Source organism: Rhopalosiphum padi, chromosome 2, assembly GCF_020882245.1.
Source record: "Rhopalosiphum padi isolate XX-2018 chromosome 2, ASM2088224v1, whole genome shotgun sequence".
Taxonomy (NCBI): Eukaryota; Metazoa; Arthropoda; class Insecta; order Hemiptera; family Aphididae; genus Rhopalosiphum; species Rhopalosiphum padi.
The window spans coordinates 1,511,704-1,533,826 of NC_083598.1; the positions used below are offsets into that span (position 1 = coordinate 1,511,704).

The 22,123-nt window shown below is 27.2% G+C and overlaps 2 protein-coding genes across 14 annotated transcripts; one reads left to right on the forward strand and one right to left on the reverse strand.

The window, feature by feature from the left end:
• The first annotated feature begins 3,994 nt into the window (after positions 1-3,994).
• LOC132921576 (uncharacterized) lies at positions 3,995-21,617 on the forward strand. 13 transcript variants are annotated; one of them, XM_060984661.1, is made up of 8 exons: positions 17,726-18,181; positions 18,267-18,458; positions 18,927-19,117; positions 19,222-19,341; positions 19,451-19,595; positions 19,707-19,847; positions 19,919-20,182; positions 20,789-21,617. In XM_060984661.1, exons 4-8 carry the CDS (start codon positions 19,292-19,294, stop codon positions 20,858-20,860), a joined length of 672 nt encoding a protein of 223 aa, XP_060840644.1. In that variant the 5' UTR covers positions 17,726-18,181; positions 18,267-18,458; positions 18,927-19,117; positions 19,222-19,291; the 3' UTR covers positions 20,861-21,617. The 13 variants fall into 13 exon arrangements, with proteins under 13 accessions (XP_060840654.1, XP_060840644.1, XP_060840642.1 ...); XM_060984659.1 differs by having other exon boundaries at positions 17,726-18,458; XM_060984660.1 differs by having other exon boundaries at positions 17,726-18,458; positions 19,025-19,117.
• Positions 11,611-17,724, reverse strand: LOC132922195 (uncharacterized). The gene is made up of 7 exons (XM_060985571.1): positions 14,751-17,724; positions 14,157-14,391; positions 13,667-14,109; positions 13,428-13,596; positions 12,974-13,170; positions 12,372-12,537; positions 11,611-12,225 (listed from the first exon to the last, which is right to left on the reverse strand). Exons 1-7 carry the CDS (start codon positions 17,229-17,231, stop codon positions 11,765-11,767), a joined length of 4,152 nt encoding a protein of 1,383 aa, XP_060841554.1. The 5' UTR covers positions 17,232-17,724; the 3' UTR covers positions 11,611-11,764.
• Positions 21,618-22,123: the final 506 nt, after the last annotated feature.

The following is a 22,123-nucleotide window of genomic DNA, read 5'->3' on the forward strand; positions in this document are numbered from 1 at the left end:
TTGTTCTTATAATCAGATTCACAAATTGGCAATTTTGTATTTATCCAAAAAACATTTAAATCAAATTAAATTTTTTTATTTTCAGTACAAAAAAAAACATTAAAAATTTAATTATACATGTAGCGCCCACTATGTATGTGCGGTTTTTGTGAAGTGGTCCAATTGGATTTTAATCATTTATTTGGCTTTCATATTCTCTATATTTCATAATAAACTCCAATATTAATAAATCTTTGTTCCCAAAAATACATATACCTAAATAAAATTTGACTGTTTGCTAATAAAAATAACACAAAATTAAGGACATTTCGAATAAATTTGATATTTTAAATTTTACTAAAGAAAAATATATTTATTTTTTTATTTTTCTGTTTAGCATACTACATTATATTGAATTCTTATATTGAATTCGTCGGTCTGCGGCGCGTTCTCTCGGACAGAGTATTTTTCGATCACGGATACGTTTCCCGCCATCTAGTCAATCAGTCCCCCTAAGGTGGTGCAACTGTGGACGAAAGCTCGCGAAGTTGTGATCGCCGCCGCCCGTCGCAGCCGACACAACTGACCTGCAGTTGCTCTTTCTTTTGCTCTCCGGCGTTCGGCCAGTGCGGACCTAGTCTCCGCACGCCCACCATCTTAACGTGTGTTGCAAATTTTGTTTTGGTCATGTGGTTGTAACGTGCCTACCCGTGTCTGCCTCACACGCAATAGTCCAGCGGCGTGATCGCTGCTGTGTTGTGTTTTACGTCCAGTTCGACGTCTTATTCGAGCGATACAACTCATCGCTGACACCGACCAACTGTCGTGTATTCCCGTACTTACGGTCCGTTATTATAACGTGACGTATAAGTGTCAGTAACAGGGTGTCGTGAGGGAAACAGCGTTATACATCGTTCACGCACACTTATGCATATAGTCGCATATATACTACTCACACCCTAGACGTGATCGTCTCACATCTCAAGCTGCTGTCGCTTTACTAGCTTGGAGGACCGGAGGAATAGCCGCAGCATTATACGACAGTTTCTACCAAAGCAGTCATTGGTAATTTGTTATTTTGTACCTTGTTCTCTGCTGTAAGCTCCCTCTATACGAGCGGAGCACTGCTAGATGACTTATTATTCTATATTTTTGTATATCTCGGGCGCCCATTCGTTAATTATTATTATTTATTGTATTTATCATCATGTTTACTATTTATTATAATTGTAAGCGCCGAGCTCTTTAAATTGATTATATTATTGTTACATACACATATACTAGGTAACCTTTCCCGTCTCCAACACCTTGCGAGTCGTGTCCGATAACCACGAATTTCCAAATGTAGGATCGGACTCGGCGTCAACAATAGTATAGTCAGTATAGATGAATTTTATTTAGACTATTTAGTAGGTAAGTATTTTAAAATGAATCTTGTATTATCTGTAAACCCGGATTAAGACATAAGCAGTGTAGGCTGTAGACTACACAACCACGGATTTAAGGGCACCACACATGCTATTCTGATATTATTTTTATTAAAATATCTGAAACCTGAAATAGTAAATTAAAGCCGGTATCAGCCGTCAGGCGGTATTACACTTACTTGTAGATAAATGTATTTTTTTTATAATTTTGAATCCTAGTTTTTAACTTTAGCATAATATATTAATATGTATCTTATATTTAATAATAATTATGCAAATTAATTTTCAAAATTATTATTATCACTTCACGTAATATTATAACGTTATATACTTATATATTTAATGTCGTAAGCATTTTGTAATAGTTATATACTTAATATATTCCTATATTTTGCATTATTGAATAATACCTAATCTATCTTGTAGAGCCTACAATTGCCCTATATTGCCGCCTTTATATAAAACATACCTAATATATTATATTTTATATAATAAAAATATTATCTGGGCATCTGGCTTTAACTAAGCTACTGACCATTCGGCAGCGAAAATTATCAACATCGTACGTATTGTTTATAAATAACTAGGCAAATTGTTGACATTGTTGACAAAAATATATTATAACCTATTTCATAAGAATATCCGATATTACTACATTCGCTTGATACGTCGTAAACCTTTCTAAACCCACCTACCTATCAAATAAAAACTAGATATGCTCACGTTGAATTTCATTGCATTACCCTACATAATGGCGAGAAAGAAAATGTGGGAGTATGAACGATGCCTCCAGCGGCGATGAAGAAAATAGTGGAATATCTGCAGGTAAATAATTTATCTAAGAATATTAGCCATATTGGGGTTTAACTCGAATAGGTAGTTTATAAAAAAAATGTAATGGTTTTTAAAGTAATGGAAATTTATTTTTAACCTCTTTAAGTTTTTATCTTCAGCATATTATTGCATTGTATCTACTAACCGTCCTTTCCAGACGGCAGACACAACATGCAACGGAGGCGAAATCAAACAGTTACAGAAGGATGAGGAACAGGTGGACCGGATGTCTACCAACCGCAAATTGCAAAACCCGGTGTGGGCGGCCATTATTGCCGAGGCTGGGCAGATAGGTTGGTGGACTTCCAACGTTTACAAGAGCTGGCACAGCAGCCGGAACAATCGGCGGCAAGTGAACATTTTAACGATGCGGTGAACTCAGAGTCGAATGTGCTTGAAACACAGACTAATCGTCAATTGGCAGGAAGTGATGATCAACATTTTAATGAACCTACCAACTCGGATCCCACTAGCTGTTCATCCGAACCAACGCCAGCGGTGAAGGTTAAAACGGACGTGCAGCGGGCGCGGTTACGAAAAAATTATCTGAAGCTGAAAGAGAAGAAAAAGGCCAAGTGGCAATTGACTAACGAGCAGCAATACCAGTTAACCATGCCGCTTGAACCAATTTTGGACCTGGGGACTTCGGTGGTGATGGACCTACTGGCCAATGAGCCAGTACAAGCCAGCACCGAGGAAAATAAAACGTGTGAAGCGGTGGACACGGAGCCGAATGTACTTAAAGCACAGGCTAATCGCCAATCGGCAGGAAGTGATGATCAACATTTTAATGAACCTACCAACTCGGATCCCACTAGCTGTTCGTCCGAACCAACGCCAGCGGTGAAGGTTAAAAAACGGACGTGCAGCGGGCGCGGTTACGAAAAAATTATCTGAAGCTGAAAGAGAAGAAAAAGGCCAAGTGGCAATTGACTAACGAGCAGCAATGCCAGTTAACCATGCCGCTTGAACCAATTTTGGACCTGGGGACTTCGGCGGTGATGGACCTACTGGCCAATGAGCCAGTACAAGCCAGCACCGAGGAAAATAAAACGTGTGAAGCGGTGGACACGGAGCCGAATGTACTTAAAGCACAGGCTAATCGCCAATCGGCAGGAAGTGACGACCAACGTTTTATCGAAGCCGTGAACCCTTCAGATCCCGCTAACCTACCATCCGAAAATGAAAGAAGTACACCATACTTCGTTTGGGCCGATGAAGTAGACAAATATTTACTAGATCAAACAATGAAACAACTTAAAAAGAAACATGGAACGCCCTATACACTAAATGAGTTCTTGTACGTTGTGTTAATTTATGTTTATAATAAATTGTAAATTATTACTGTTGTAATGAAATTTTTTCTGTGAATAAAATTTAAATTAAGATAGTTAGGAGTAACTTTCAGAATATAATATTGAAGATATTGATAAAAGGTTATAAGAATACTAACGATAGTAACTGACATCAAATGGAATGTTCGGAGATTATCAAATGGTGAAAATATTGTAGCATTGTACGTGTTATTTACTTAATATGTATAAATTGTATACATTCTAGTTCTGATATCAGTAATAATAGATAATTAGATTAACATATTTTTAGAAACCTATTCAACTAATAAAATTATCAGTAGTAGCATACCTAAATAGGTACAATTTATTAAAAACAAACTGTGGCAACATATTAATATATTATTGTCTTTGTTAGGTATGGTAATTAATACTATTGTATTACGTACCTATACAGTCGAAGGCTGTATGTATATAATAATACCATACGAAGTGTTCATTATCGGTTGGTAGATGGATTCAGTGTAAAGTACGGAGTAAGTAGACAGTTAAGTCTTTGTGCCAAGACTTTGCCATTCATTTTTACAAAAAAATTATTTTTTTTAAAGTTTTTCATAGAATATAATATTATAATGTTTTTGTCATTAAATTAATAAATTTTAATGCCCCAACATTGGGCAAAAGTTATTTTTTTTAGTTCTCTCAATCAACTTTTTAAGACTATTAAATTTAAAAAAAGAATCATAAGTATATATTAATTACCAAATCCTAAATAATATGATATAATGTAGAAGTTTGAAAAATCAATTTAATTTATATATGGCTTATAACTTATAAGTCTTTGAAGGTTAGACTTCCCACTCTGCCTAATATTCCTCTACGACCTATACGGATGTCGAAGGAAATAAACATAGGTAACGGATACTTACATTCTTTGTGGTAGATTAATAATAGGTACCCGTTTTGGATTTTTTAAAAAAATTTCCATAATATATTGCAAAAACGTCGGGTTTTTAGAACACTTATGCAAAGTGAATTATAAAAAAAAAAACATTCAATTTAAAATATCTCAGCCTCTTTGTATAGTATAGGTCTCACACGTATGGTAATGAAATTGAATACCTACTTTCGAGTACAATGCAACATTTGATCAAATACATTGCTGAATAAACCAGCACTCAAAGTAAAAAACGATCCTTATTGGTAGTTCATTTTCGAAGAAAATTGAACGTTAAATGTCAAATGAATGAAACACAATTTGTAAATATTGTATACTATAACATCTATCATAAAAACTGTAGTATAAATCTAGTTTAGCACCCCCTCGAAATGTCGATATTTTTCTTTTGAAACCTATGTATTTTAATGTTTTAAAAATGATGGCGCAAAAAGTTTTTTTCGGAAATCGTTAGTTTTAAACTTATAGCCACGTTAATTTCACGATTTTCGGTGTTCTGCGCGTGCTAAACTAGATTTGTTCCAAAACTGTTTTTAGATAATAATAAATATAAGCGAATAATCTATTTATTTAATTTTAAACACTTGAATGAAATTTTGTAAAACTAAAAAAAAATATTTAAAATTTAATTTAATAAACAGTAAAGTTCAGAATTGTATGAACGAGTTTGTATTGACTTATAAAGTTATAAACATCGATTTTCTATTTCTAACCACGCACAACAAACTTAATTTTCATTTTTTACCGAACCAGTTTTTTTTTTAAATAATAATTATTGTATGATAAATGTAAGTAAAAACAAAAGGTGGTCAAGTAACTGCGATTATTCGTTTTTGAGTAACACCGAAAAAACAAAATCGATTTTGTAGAAAACTGGACGAATGGCATCTTAGTTTAACTAATAATTACCAACTATAGATAAATGCCTAACCTGGAGCTCACAGTGCTCACACATACAAACTTAAGCGTAAAAGTACCTACGACTATTAACTTTAGATTTCACCTCTGAAGACCACTCTTGAAATCTGAACTCTGTATCTAATAAACTTATCATAAATAAATCAATAATTCGACCAGTTTTGACATACAGTATTCAGTTATGAAGTTCTGCAGTCATCAAATACCAAAACGTCCAAAACGCTTCAAACATTTTAATCCATCTTCTTACGACTAGTAATGTCTTCTCCTTGGTATTTCACAATTCACAAACAATAATCTTCATTCAAACCTAAAATTTTCTTCCCTCAAACAACTATAGCAAAATAATATTACTTTAAATGTCATACTAATTTACACTTAAAAGGAAAAAAAACTAAAAATGCTAAAAAATTCTCGTTTTTCATTAATTTTTTGTTTGTTTTCCCCAATTATTTTGAAAAATACTGGTCACTGGTGATTTTTTCTCTCAGTATAAACTAGATCCAATTTGTTACCTGAAAACACCATCAAAGTTGAACATCAAAGAATTTTTTCTACTACTTATTGTCAACACATCAATCTTAAAGATCCGAAGATGAGTAATATCAATTTACTCCTGGCTAATGACTTAGGGTACATGGACATTTTTAACTTATAAAAGTTATATTATATAAATTGTAAATACTTAAAAACAAGTATGATATGGTCATCATACTCAGCGTAAAAAAAATTATCAAATAGAAAAAAAAAGTTTAAAAAGTTTTTTGAAATCAATTTTATACAATTTTTTTGGTAACTTACAACGAGAAAAACTAAATAAATCACTTTGCTATATAGTATAGGTATAATCGTTCTTGAGTAAGTTTTTATTATAATGGTTGTGTTAAATTTTAATTAAATGATAAATTATGAATTATAATGCATACGAAAATGTTTGAGCGTTGGCGGTTGGGAGATTATATAGTGGTATAATTAGCTTGAAAATAGTCTAAATATTTTATGTTTGACAGATTTCTTTAAAAATCTACGACTGTTATTTTTTGAATTATCTATAACAAAACTTTCAAGCTTTTTACTTTACCCTCTAGTTACCTATACGGCTATCCTAGTTTTAACACATAAAACAACTACGCGACACAATTATACAACAATTATATAACAATCAGTTTTTAGAATAGGTACGGCGAATTCAACACGATGGATATCATCGGTACATTCACCGATCAATTGCAATAATCTCTAAGATTTTAAAGAACTTAAAGACCTTTAAAGAAAGGTTTATTATGTTTATTTATATGATCTATAATATATGTATGAGACTATATAACTATATGAATGTTCGCCTGTACTTTACTTTTTGGACCAAAAGTATATCAAAGGTACCGTATTGGCCATCAAGAAACTTATAAGATACCTTATTAATTATTGGGTTAGGTACCTATATATTTTTAAATAAAATTGATCGTCAAGTTGATGACATTTTATATAACCATCTGAATTTTAACGAAATTAGATACTTACCTATTTACATGTAAGTAACGACTTTCTTATTTATTTTAGTTATATAATTCAGAAACAAATAATCGCAGATACTTGAAATTTTTACTAAATGTTTATATAAGAATTGCTATAGATCTATAGATAAATCAAATAATGAATAATATATAACATATTTAACTATTTTTGAACTTTTTATAAACATTTCGATTTTTTGTTCTGCCAATAAGTTTGAAAATTCAATATAATACTACCTATAAGGTTCTTGATAAGAAAAAAAAATCGTCAACTTAATGATCATCTTTCTTTTTAATTACAGTAATAAAAATTAAGAACCTTATATTAAATTTTCAAATCTTAGGTATGAGTATTTAAAATTATATACCTACATTTTTAATTAAAAAATAATTTGCAAATTTTTTGTTTTGAGAAAATATATTTCTCTGGCGCACACCAATAAGTGGATATATAAATTATTAACCATGAATTAAAGATATATTTTATAGTCCACTGTAATTAGTGTAATCACCTTAGATTATATAATATACAAAATTTATAATATGATCTAAGCTTAGTAAACTCTAAAGTCTAAGGGCATTAACAAGATATTAATACTATTAACAGATAAAATGTTTTATTTACCATTGATATTATGACCACTTTTAAAAATAAATTGATTTTAGTTTAATCTTCTGTTAATTACGACGTATTTAATTGGTAAAAAGTAAACAATTTAACCGGCACTTTAATAACTAACCGACTAAATTATCTATATGATAATAATAGGTAACTTATTTAACAAATAATTAAATAATGTTTGCATAGAACTTGTTTTAGGGAGTATTTAAGTTTGAGTTTAATACATAGACCTTATACTATAAGGTCTATGGTTCAATAAATTATGAATAGTACGATAAAATAAAAAAATAATTATAATCTTTGAGATAATTTAAACAAAGAATATATTATGTAATAATAATTTTAATTTATAATTTTTGACGTTGTTATAAAAAATCAATAATCGAGAAATCTAGAGTTTTAATAAATTATTTAAATACACAAACATTTTTAAAGTTATAAATATTAATACCAAGCTGCCTAAATATTTAAAGAGCTGCGGCCTGCGGTTATAGAGCTTTTTAGATCAAGTTGTTTTTTAAAAATAGGTACACTGCAAGTGTTAATATATTCTTTGTAATGGGTATATTATATGAGTGATTCATCGTGGCTAGATTATGCTTAAACTAGTTAAACTTGAAAAAACTTAATAAAATATGTCTAAAATATTATAATTTATTAATACATAGAACGTTAATAGCTCTAAATAAACAGAACTATTGTAATAAATAATAATACGTAGCCACGTAGGTTTCAATAACAAAAATTTTATTAATATATTAATCTATTAATTTAACCTAACCTATCTAACTACAGTAAAACCTCAATAAGACAAAACTTCGGTAAAACGGAAACCCTGGTAATACGGAAAATTTCTTTAATGCTGTTTTCAAATTTAATTTTTTTGAACCCCACCAAAACGAAAACCCCATTAACACGGAAAAATTGCATGGTCTCAAGCGATTCCGTCTTATTGAGATTTTACTGTATATAGAAATTGAAAAACTTGTCCTGATTTATATCATTTTTATTTCAATAATTTATTTTACATATTAGGCTTGCATCTGCAAAGAAATTCAACAATTGAAAAATTCTGTACCTTCCTATAGGTATACTATACAGTATACGCAATCTACTTAAGATATTTATGGGGACACTAGGCTACTAGCTGATCTGCTAATATAACATAGAAGTACTTACGTGAAACGATCCAATGTGAAGAAATTAAGGAAAGCATGAGCTTAGGAATGAAGTCATTAAACGATGAATATTGTAATAAAATTAATATAAAAGTCATAGTTAATATTATATACCTATCTATACCCAATTTAAACTATTTAAAATATAGTGTATATCACAATAATAATTTAATCGAAAATTAATAATGGAATACGGAAGAAATAGGTAATAAAATATGTATCTAGTCAATAGTCATCCTGCCTAACAACAGTTACCTAGCTACACTTATAATATACATATTGAACTACATGTAGTATATTGAATAGGTACCTGGATATAGGTATCATAATAAATAATTAATTTTCTTAATAATAATAAATATTGCTTATTTGTGTTAAGCTTATTACTTTATAAGTACTAAAGAGTAAATACTTATATTATATTACTCGGACTGGATTATGTCAGGATTTAGAAAAAAAAGCTTGGGAATTTTAAGAATATTATTTTCAGATTGAGCCAAAAATTGTAAGCTCTTGCTAATTGCATGCTCACATAATAATATTATGTAATACGTACAGTGTGTAGGTCAGGGGTCTAATTTTATTCGATTGTACCTACTTATACATTTTCCTGTTGATTATTTAAGGAAAATAAAGAGAAATATGTAATATAAAATAAATATATTGAAACCTAATGAGATATAAAATGTAGTTACGGGGGGTGTGGGGGAATTTTGAATATTCATTTTTATCCCCCCCTTGAACCATTATCAATTACACCATTGAAGTACATATAGAGGAAAAATATTTAATAATATTAATATTAAACCTCTAAATACCGGACACCCTCCTGAAATTTTGTCCACTATTTGGTGGTGTCTAGTATTTAGAAATATAAGAAATATAATATTAGAAAAATAAAAAAATGTATTTATTTAGTTATTTATACATTATATAAAATATATACATAGGAACATAATAAATTTAATTTATTTTTATTATTTTTATGTATTTTTAAAAATTCGAAGGTAAAAAGATAAAAAAAAATAATAATATAAAAATTAAAACTAACATATATTAAAAAAATCAGTTAATTTAGATTGTTTCGTATATTTTAACACTAAGTCATTTTGTATGTTAATGCACTTTCTAATTTCACAAATTTACGACAGAATAATTAAAATCAAAATTTAAAATGTCATAAAAACATCCGTTATTTAGATTGCCCGGTATTTAGAGGTTTTCTTATATAAAAGTAGTGAAAATGTCTCCGTTCCTAAATAAATGTCCACTATTTAGAGGTTTTCGTTAAGGGAGGTTTCACTGTATATTATTATTATAATACAATTATGAAATAATTTAAACTAACCAAGTATTTTTTCAATATTTTCAAAGCTGTGTGTGAAAAATGTATCATATCCAACGTATGCCTTTACATTAGTAATCATGCAATAAAATAAATTGTAGATGCCCTAAAAAATAAAAATATTATTGGGAAGCGGTAATTGTGTGTATATGTATATATATCATTAATCGTAATTTACAGATGACATGCTAGACTTTTAGAGTATTCATAATCACTAACCAGCGTTAAACAAATCTTCTTTAGCAAATTCAAACGAAAGTAAAAGATGTATATCTTAATACATTTTATTAGTTCAATTTCAAACACGAATTTTCAATTTTATCATTATATTGGGCTGGTTGGCAAATATTTTAAATGTGCTTTGCCTATATAGTTGGTTGAAACAATGGCCAAAATCTAGGCATGGAATTGTGATCCGTCCGTTCTATTTAGGTATTATTGGGACGAAGAGTTCATCATGGACGTATCCGAGTTGGGTCCGAGATAACATCTATGATAAAGATAAACAACTAATTGGGTCCGTCTATAAAAACGGTAACGTACTAATTAGGTTTGACTATAAAAACAATAACACACCAATTGGGTCAGTTATAAAAACTGTAACTTACGAGTATTTAAGTATTGATATACGATATTGTTAAAAGCAATAAAATTAACCCATATATCAAAATATATTGCCAATTTTCACTTAATAGCAGTATTCCAGATGTTAAAGTTATACTATGTTAGTATTACTTGACATTCCAATCTAGTTGTACACTTGTACCTTTACTTTCTGTCTAAAATGGAACAATAAATATTTTAGTGTATTATACGATAAGTCCAACGCAATTGTTAATTGTTTTAGGGTTTGGATATTGTATTAAATTATATTTTTGAGGGAAGTGTGAATAGTGTGATAGATTGATAATTTTGAAATTAAATAAATACTCTACAATCAATCTAATTGCAATGAAATAGACACTATTTTGTTGTTTTGTTCTAGATACTTTTTTTCCTGATTTTTACATCATTTTCGCATATTTTTATAGTTATATTTTATTATTGTGCTATCACATCATTGCCAAAAATATATTAAATAATTGTTATATGTATAATACTTGAATGCACTGAACGAAATACCCCTGTATTATCAATAAAAATATGGTTTGATTTAACAATATTTTGATCAATATACGGTCAATGAAAAATTTTGTTGATTAAGAGATACAACTTTTGTTAATTCAATAAATTTATATTTTGTTAAATTGACAAAATTAATTTAATGAATCAATCAAATAATTTTTTATTTTTAGTATCGTATATTTATAAAATAATTTTGTTGAATTAACAAAGTTATTTTATTGAATTTACCGGACCATTTTGTATATTTATTTTTGAATAATTTTGTTGAATTGACAAAATAATTTATTTGATTCTACCTTCAAATTTAATAATTATAAGGGGAAGTTTAAGAAAAATGGATAGGTATTTAACATATACATTTTTTTGTTTAAAAAAAAAACAAAGCCATTGTCAATAGTATTATGTATTTATTTTAAATATTTAAATATACTCCTCGTATTTATATAATTCATTTTACTTAAAATTAATATATTTTGAACACAAAATCAAAACATTAAATTATTTTTAATTTATTATTAATTATAATATGTATTTGTATCAAATATATAAATATACATCTTGTATTTATACAATTAAGAATTCAATTCATTTATAACTTGTTTGATTAAAACATTAGATTTGTCATACTTAGTAGTAATCTTAAAATAAAAAATTTGAATAAATAACCAAACATCACTGCATTCTATAGGGTATTCTACGTTAAAAACATGAAAGATTTTAAAACATATGTCAAAGGCCTTAATGGCTGAAAACATTTTGTACTTAATGTTGTCGAAATACACAAGTATTTGTTTTGCATCAAATAATGAACCAACAACTAACACACATGGCTGAATTGCGCCCCTTTCAGACATCTTCTGGAGTGTCGATTCCATGTCCACAGTAGTTGGTTTCACAATCACAAATGATTTTTGTGAATCTCGTATACTATATTTAGTAAAACCTTTTTTCCCATTTTCATCACGAGTAGATTTTTTTGATGATGGAATAAAAACACAATGTAACAAATACATAATAACTAATACTTTTGAATCTGAAAAAATGAATAACTTTTTGTTAAAACATGTACCCATTTTAAAATTAATACAATACACAAATAAATTGGTGGCACAGCACAAGGTGACCAATTGAAATTTTTTATAATGTTATTGTTAAATTTAAAAATATTTGAATTATTACCTGTCGACAAATTGTCAAGTGTATCATTAAATGTTGTCAAAGTTTGTCTGCTAGCAGCATCTTTTACTCTTTCTTTTAATATTTCTACGAGTTTATTGGATGATTCTTCAAAAATTAAATTAAAATTTGACTTGTCTGTGTACAAACTTTGGAAATCAATATCAACCTAGAAATATCATAAACAGTAAATTAAAATTGCAATAATGATTCCTTAAATAATACACATTCTAAAATCATTTTATTAAATAGACTCATAGATTTGTATAGTTTTGGGATATTTTATATGTTTTTTAAAGTATTGAAAAATTAAATAATATATTTTTGTCTTACGATACCCTAATACTGAGGTTGTATAACAAAAAAAAAAAAAAAAAAACTATGGTATTAAATTAAATATTGATGTAGGTACGTGTTTATATATTTATGGACCTACTATGAATATTAAGAAACTATAGACAATATTTTCTATTTATTTGTATAAGTAAAAATTGTTAGTGAAAATAAAATAGTGATAGTTATATGCATAAAAAATGTTTAAACTGTATCTAGTCTCCTATATTATATTATATTATATATTTATTAGATACTATTTAAGATCTTACAAGTTTATAACCCATTGGCATGGTATAATGACTCCATATCTTGAATATTTCAACAGCATTATTATCTTTTATAAAATTCAGTCGATAGTTGATGGTTTTCTTCCAGATATCTTCAATTTCGGGCCAAGTTAAATCTTTGTCATTTAAGTATGAAGATATATTTTGAGAATCAGGTTCACTAGCTATGTAAATTATGACTATTAAAATAATTTTAATTATATTTTAAATTAGGTACTTATATTCCATAGAGCATAGCCGCATAGGTATAGGAAAGCCGTTAAGCCTATCTCATTCCTAGATTTTATTATTTTTACTACATTTTGTCATTTTCCTTCTTAGATATATTTTATTTACTAACAGTAATCACTCATACCATTCTAATTCACTGTTTTCCCTATCTCATATTCATTAATAAATTATTAATTATTATGTACAATATATTATAATATATTACCAAGTATACGATTGTTTTTATCCATAGTGCGACATTTAAGTTGTGAAGACTTTTCTTTGGTAGTTGCTATTAATAATCCACTTTGCTTCATTGATCGAATGGTGTTAAAATATTTTGTGTATAATTTACCTTTTGGGGAATTCATGGCATCTTTAAAAAAATATATATCCTATAATAAATCATAATAGAAATTAATTTATTTATAAACTATATTATTAACTACTTAAGACTTATACTACCTTGATTTCAGAATGAAAAGTTCCAACAATTGCATTGGCTATAGAATTTGCCAATCCAACAGTCATTGCAGAGCCTTTTTTAATTATGTCACAAATAATAATCTCGACTAACATATTTCGACAACTTTCATTTAAAACATTATTATTTGTAAAGTAGTCCAAAATGAAGGACCCATTAAGATTACTTATTATGATACTGTGTAATTGAAATACCGTGTTTTTTGATAGTATGTCATCAGTTGTATGGGATATTTTACCAGTTATGTTTTGACTCATAGGTAACTTGTTCGATGTTGGTGGTTCCTTATTTATTGTACACGATTGCTGATATTGTTTTACATGATGTTCAAATTTTATCTGTATTCCTAGCGGAAAGTTTGATAGTAAAATTGGAAAGTGGTGGTCTTTCATGAACTGTAAAGCCTCTAAATCAATTTGTTTTTCTAAAATGATTAAAGTGAAACATACTTTAAATTGTTTTCAATTTTACCTATGCAAGTTGTGTATACTAAATCTAATTTCCATTCGGTAAGCAAATTCATCAACTGTTCATCGTAATGAAATTCTGGAAATGTACCGGTAAGGGATGAAGTTGACAAGTTTTGAGATAAATCAGAAGCATTCATATTCATAACAGATTGATTACTTGTTAATTCTGTAATAATGTAATCATTCACTTCATTTATTACATCAAATTCATTTACTGAGCCACTCATGTTGATGCACTAAAATAAGTTATAAATGTTAAAGTTTTAATATCATAAATATGTATAATGTACCTATATAAATAATACAATTATTTAGGATATAAGAAGTAGGAAAAACTAAATATAAAATAAATATTTAATTTAATTTAATAAATATTAAATTCAATAGTTAAATTAAACTTATTTTTAATGATATTTATTGTTTTCAGTAAACACTGCCTATTAAAATTGTATAATTGTTTTTAAGGACTTGTATAAATTACCGTTTTAATATTCACTAAATATACTTACAAAAAAAAAAAAAAAAAAAAAAATAGGTAATTAATAATCAGATAGAAATTAATAATAATGAATAAATAGTACTAACAACAATATTAATCTGAATAGTACTCTTTTACCCTCAACATTAAATTACCGCTAAAAGATTCATTTATATTAACTGGTGGTCCATTACAGGTGTCTGGACTCAGAATCGTTTTTAATATGATACTCTTTGATTTGTTTATTTGGTATGCTTTTAAATGAGAATTAAAAAAATCTATTTCAATTTGTTGCACAATAAAATGTACTTTGAAATTAGATTTATCTATAATAATTTCTAAAATTTCATATAAACATATTTCGTCGATAAATCTTGTTAAAAAGTACCCTATTTTATAGGTAGTACCTTTAAACTCAATTTGTGAGTAACATAAAAATTGATCACTAGTTAAATTTAAAACTCTTGCAATAAGTTCACTGTAATTACTACTGTTAATATGGATTTCATTAGTATTTATATTACTGGAAGTAGAATTTAGAATTTGATTTGCATATTTGTATTGGAATTTTTTAGCTAAAGACAGGGGAATATTTTTTCTGGATGTTATTGAATGAGCATATGACTTCATTTCTTTGTGTTTGGCTTCAAATCTAAAACACCAAAAATGTTTAGGAGGTCCAGAGTTCTCTATAATAGTCGGATAATGCACTAATAAATGGTGCTTAGGTTTTAAGGTATCTTTAAACAAAGAAACATATTCAGAATTATGTTTTTCTATCAGTCTCTGTAAATTAAATATTGACCCATTAGAAAGCTGACTTGAAAGTAAAATTTCAATAATCTCAATGAAATTTAAGAAAAATAACCATATAGTATCATCTTCCGGAATCAAATCACCTACCATTAATGAGAAATAAAAAACAAAAGTCATCATCTCTCTGGCAGACATTTTCAAGTGGAACTTTTTTATGTGAGCCAGTTTGATAATAGGTGAAATATTGCCAACTTCTATAGGCCCATAATTAAAATTTTGTTTCCTATAATTTAATAATTCTAGTGAAAATATTTTGACAGTTTCAGTATAATAGTTTATTATATGGCACATATTATAATGGCAAATTCCTTCGAAAATATCGTGCATAATGTCAACACTATAGTTACTTGTAACATGAAAGGATATTATTTTATTTAATATTGATTCTTTATAAACACCAGTTTGCTTTAAATCATTAACCCTAACATCATCTGCATAATTAAGAGGATTGCGAAGTAATAAACTGTTTTCTTTGGATAGATGATGTGTTAAAGTTTTATCAGCTTTGCAAAACCTACAAAAGTAATTTGCTGAAAATGACCTACTAAATTCACAAATACTGTTTAATCCCAAATTGTCACCTAGAAATAATCCTAATATAAAATGAACCTCTTTTGTACCACATGGAGTGTCAAAAATGATACCATTTACTTCTAAATCATTTATTTGGCATATTAACTTATTCAAACATGAATCATTTCCAAAATTTTTCATGTCTACAGCTTTTATTAAAGCTGCCAAATTTATATTTACAAGTTTCGATTGATCAGTGAGGGGAAAACTATAGTAAATTGCCGAAATGGAATGAACAGAAGCATGGGAACCTAATGGGTTGTTAATTTCAAAATCATCTATATACATGAAATAGGGAATAACAATTTTATTTTGATAAGGCAAAATTTTTTTTTTCCATAACTCTCCTTGTATGAAATGTTTAATTTGTGTTTGGTCATTAGAGTTGTTAATCAATTGTTCATAAAGTGATAAACTATTAGCTAAATTGTCATTATGTTCAAAAGTTTTTTTGAATTGGAAATGTAATGGTAATAATACACCTTTTGAAGTTTTGTCACCATAAATTATTTCACCACAGTCAGATACTAAGTTGATTTCATCATTTATATTAAATTCTTGAACATTCTGAAATAAATTATTTCTAACCAACCAATTGTTTAAAGAAAATTCAGAATTGCAAAAATTAAATGTATTAGTAAATGCTGTTGTAATTGTTTGAAAATATGATAATGAAATTGGTTCTTTTACTGTTTTCTGAGAGCAACTAGAAATTAAATTTTCAACAGGTTTAATTATATATTTTTCAATTTTTCTTTGGATTTCAAAAACATAATTTCTACTAAAATTGTTGTTATCAAGCAATGACAAAGTAAATTTAACTGCTGACATATGATATGAGTTAATTGCATTATTTAAATCAAGAATATCATAATTTTCATTAGGTTTTGGACAATTGTTGTCAGGAATGATGGTGATGGTATCATTAATTTCTATTGTATCGTTTTGATTTGTATTTATACATGCATTGTCCACATTATTATTACTTAAATTATTTATTAATGTTACTGGAGTTGGTGAATTATAAGGTCTAATTATGTGTTTTCTAGTAATGTGTTTTTTGTAACTATTTAAATTAGGAAATGATTGAGTACATTCATTTTCTCTACATTCGTATGAACTTAAAGGCTTCAATAAATGAATTATTTTATAATGAGCCAATAGTGCTGTAAAAGTAAAGCCACTGTGTTTACAAATAAAACAAATCATTATTACAGCTTATAAGCATAGGTAGTATTAAAATCTATAATAGAGATAATAAATATCTAGGTATTATTTATTTTTATTTTATTTTTATCTAACCGTCATCTACCTAATAACTTTTATTAATTTTTCTGCAACAAGCACTTATTTTATTTATATACCTACATAAAAGAAAACTAATACATTTATTCAACTAACTAAAATTTGAATTATATACGTAGGTACAAAATAATTATATCACTGTTAATATTGAAATGTTTTCTGTATAACATGTAAAGTAGGTAATATAAGTAGATATCTATTAGGTTTAGGTATTAAAACAATGATTGTTGAATATAGTTCGGCTCTACCTATTGAAAATATATTTCAGAGTGAATTGAAACTATTTACACACATTTTTGGTTTGCTAGTTGGAAAGTTTCTGTGTTATTCTAAGAGAATGGATTAAGAATCCTTAGTTGTCAACACAAGGTATATTAATATATTATACAAATATTTCACTTACCTTGTTAAATTGTAGTAATTTGATATAAAAAAATTGAATACAAGTACATAATATATTCGTATACTTACCCGTAAGTTATATTAAATTTTTATAAAAAATTGCTTCCAAAGTAGTTACACAAACGAAAAAAACGTGATTTACTGATGAATTCGAGAATCGGTGTGTTGTCGAAATAGCGTTGTACATTGTATGTTTACGACGTGTGCGGGTATGTGTCTGTATGTGCGAGACCGTTGATAGGATTCATCAAAAAACCCATCGATGATATTTTTAGAAATGTCATATTTATTTTGAATAAAGTATTTTTTCAATTCAATGATATTTTTATTGAAATAAAATTTGTTTTTATTAAATTACATCTTTTTTTTATCAAATCAAAACATGTTTATTTTGTAAACTGAACCAAGCCAATTTGTAATTTTAATTAAATCATCAATTAATTTGATTAAAAGTTTGTAAAAACAATAAAAATATTGTTATTTCAATAAATTAATGTTTGTTAAAAATTGATAAATGTATTTTGTTGTTTTAACTAGTGATAATTCGTTGAGTGTGTATGGATGACAAAATTGTAGTAGTTTTATCAAAGTGATTGTAATTACAATTTTACTTACAACTTATGGAAAAGGGCCAATTTATTATCTGTTGTAATACATTGTCATAATTTATATGGAAGGCAAGACAGTACGGTACCACTAATTTTTAAATATAATAAAACATTTAAATAGGTAAATTAAATTAGATTGTTAAAATATGTTTAGCTACTTATTAATGTATATGAACAAAATAGAAAACCCAATTTTTAAGAGAACTTAAAAATGCGTTTTAAACCTGTTTATCGGGGTTAAATCGTTTAATCTTCAACCAAAACTGAATAGTAATTTTAAGTTTTAAAATATCAAACATTTAACTTGCAGCAAAGCATGTTACAATGAAATAAAATATGTTAATAATAATTGTATTATTTAATCAAGTTTTATTTCTTATAATTATTTAATAAGTTGGAATGAAAATGAAAATTAACATAAACAAAACAAAATAAACATGTGACAACTTTGTTTGTATTAATATAGTATAGTTTAAAAAGGAACCTATGATAATATGATAATAATTTAACATAAATACTTTTTTAAATAAATATTGTAATATTATATAATATATGGTATAATACAGTAAAATAAATATCTTCTTTCTAGGCTAAATACGCTTTTGTTAAAATTTTCACTTTACACACTAAATTTTTTTGGAGCTTAAAGGCTTTGATAAATTCAATACTTTTTGTATTTTATAAAAGATAGGAGAGGATATAATTTGTGTTGAACAACTGCAGCGGAATGCACTGTAATTAATTATAACAGTAGCTGTCAAACATTTAATGTATGCCATGGTAAATATATTTTTATTTATTTATATTGTTTCTATAGCAATTTTCCAATTGATATTTACTTTATAAACAAATGATTATTCGTATCTAAATTTTTTATATTTAAGAATCAATATTTTAAAGATTATATTCAAGATATTTTAAAGACAAATTTACAAATTCTAAATCAAAAAAAAAATGAAAGTCACACGAAAGAGTAGAGTAGAAAATAATATTGAAATAGGATGGTAATCACAAGTTCTTGAACATACATTTACATTATGTTATATTACATTGTTTATTATATTTATGTATATATAAAAAAATTAATTCTATTTTTACTAATTATTTTTATAGGCATGGAGAAATGAACAATTTTTTATGGCATGTTGCTCCAAAAGGCTTATTAAAAGTCAAAACTAATTCTGCTTTGGAACGCTATTATTTTAAAATGCAAAAGACCAAATTACGAATGATAGCTGAAAAATTAGATATAATTGCGGTAAATTATAAATATCGTAAAGTTATGAACGTTTATATTATATACACACACATAACATCAACATATAAATAAATTTATTTATTTACACGTGTTAAGTATACATTTTTGTAGAGACGAGAAGAAATAAAATTGATGAGATGGCTTGTTAAAGGCAAAATAGAAACATGGGACATAAGTGATTCTCTCGAAAACACCCCCGTTATACGCAATAGACTAGAGGTAGAGAGATTATTGGAATTAAACAAGAAGCCGGTAAGAAAATATTTGTCTTATTGTGTTACCTGTTATTTCCAAATTCTCACAAAATAAAAATTTCCAAATAGTATAAAAAACCTTATCAGCATCCATGTACAAAAAGACTTGAAAGACAGAATTTTAAGAATCTTACGCCGGAAGTTGAACGATGGGGTATAATATTCAGGGAAGTGAAATTCGGAGAAAGTTTTAATGTCGATCATTACCACCATGGTAGACTTTTAAAACGAAAAATAAAAGAACATAAGATAGAAACTGGACTATACATGCGACGATCAAACTTCCAACTCAAATTAAAAGATGAAAACGCAGACGCAATGAAAAAGATTCCAGTAAGCTCCTTGTTGAATTAATAATAACTTTAATATATAATTTGTATAAAAATATGATCGAACGTGAACATAATACGTTTCATTAAGATAAACCTGAATTTTAACTTTTAAATTCTTATGTATATTGATAGACCCTAGATGATATTTTAAAACGACTAGATTCTTTTTTTTTCTAGTATTTATGGATAATTTTAGACTTGGATGTAAAATATGTTATTATAACTTATTTAAGTAATATCTATAATATTTATAATAATATCTACGTACATTAATTTTATGAATTATATGTTCAATGGTTCATATATTATGGTTTTGCTAATGATATCAGAAATAATTTGGCAGTATCTCCAAATAAAAATCTATACTTACTTACTACTTTTTGTCCTCCAGTTCATATAAACCAATATTCGATGAATCAAACCCATAAAAATTTTTTTTTTTAAATGTTTAGTCCAGTAGTTTTCTTGTAAACATTATAATGACATACGGTCTTTTTAAAATTAAGTGTTAAAAACGATTTTTTTTTTATATTGTCATATGATGACAGAATTATGTGTTTATTTACCTATATATGATATGTATTAATCCACATCATTTTATTAACAGCTACATGACTTCAAAACCCTCTTCGAAACAAGCAATAAACTTATGAAAGAACCCGTTTGCTGGCATTATTAGCCCTCAAGACCGAAACGAATGCACATCCGGATATAATAAATTCTACATAATGTTTTATTTTCTTGGTCAAGAATACAAGGTGATTCTTTTATTATAAAACACTTATTATTTCAAAAAGTATTCATGTTTTTGAAAACATTTATTTACATAGTTTCAAGTTGTTAAAGAAACAACGTTTTTATTATAAAATTATATTTTTAAATATTTTTTATCCTTATATTTTTTTTAAGTTTTTTACTTTTTTGAATGACAGCATAGAGTTTTAATTTCATATTCCAAATCAAAATAATTTTCTAAATATTTGGATACAAAAAAACCAAATAAAGGGTGAGTAGTTTATGATTTTACGTATTTAAAGTTTAGACAAGCGGAGTAGTGGACAAACATTTTGTGGGGTAACCCCGTACCACTCAACTCCGCGCATCTAAACTTGAAATACGTATAACTCATAAACTACTCGTTCTAAATTCGATTTTTATGTATTAAAATATTCAGAAAATTATTCTGATTTGGAATATAAAATTAAAAATTTGTGTTGTTATTCAAAAAAGTAAAAAACTTAAAAAAATATAAAAAATAAGTATATATAGTATATAGTAATAACGTTGTTTTTTTTTAACAACTTGAAATTATGTAGAAAAATATGAATACTTTTTGAAATAATGAATGTTTCATAATAAAAGAATCACTCTGTATAACATCTGCAGATCACAATGTAACTTTAAAATCAATATTAAATAAACCTTACCTATACATATCTGATGATTTTTTTATTTATTCTTTACACAAGACGATTTAAAACTTGAGTATACTATATATTTATACATTTTAAATCAAAGTCTGTGCGTCCACTTGGAGTTGAAATTTTTTTCAGCCCACTATATGTAAGTACTCGTAATTGCAGTTAAGGATTGCAAAAATGCCGATATACCCGTTGGAAGTCTATCCATCCACTAATGGGTGAGAAGGAGGGCGGAGAGGGGTGATAAACTTTACTGACGTAGCGATGCCATTTATCCATTCATATTCCCATGCAAATTTTATGTTTGCATATCTACATACCTATACTGTAGTTACAGAGACAAACAAATAACGGTTTAGAAACTATTGATTTGGAAAATAATATAATTAATTTTCTTATACTGAAACAATAACAAATTCAATATCATAATATTATGATTATGGTTTTCATTTAAAAAACGATATATTAGTTCATTACGATCGGATCTAGAAGTAATTATATGTGTAGAATTTACTTGCAGC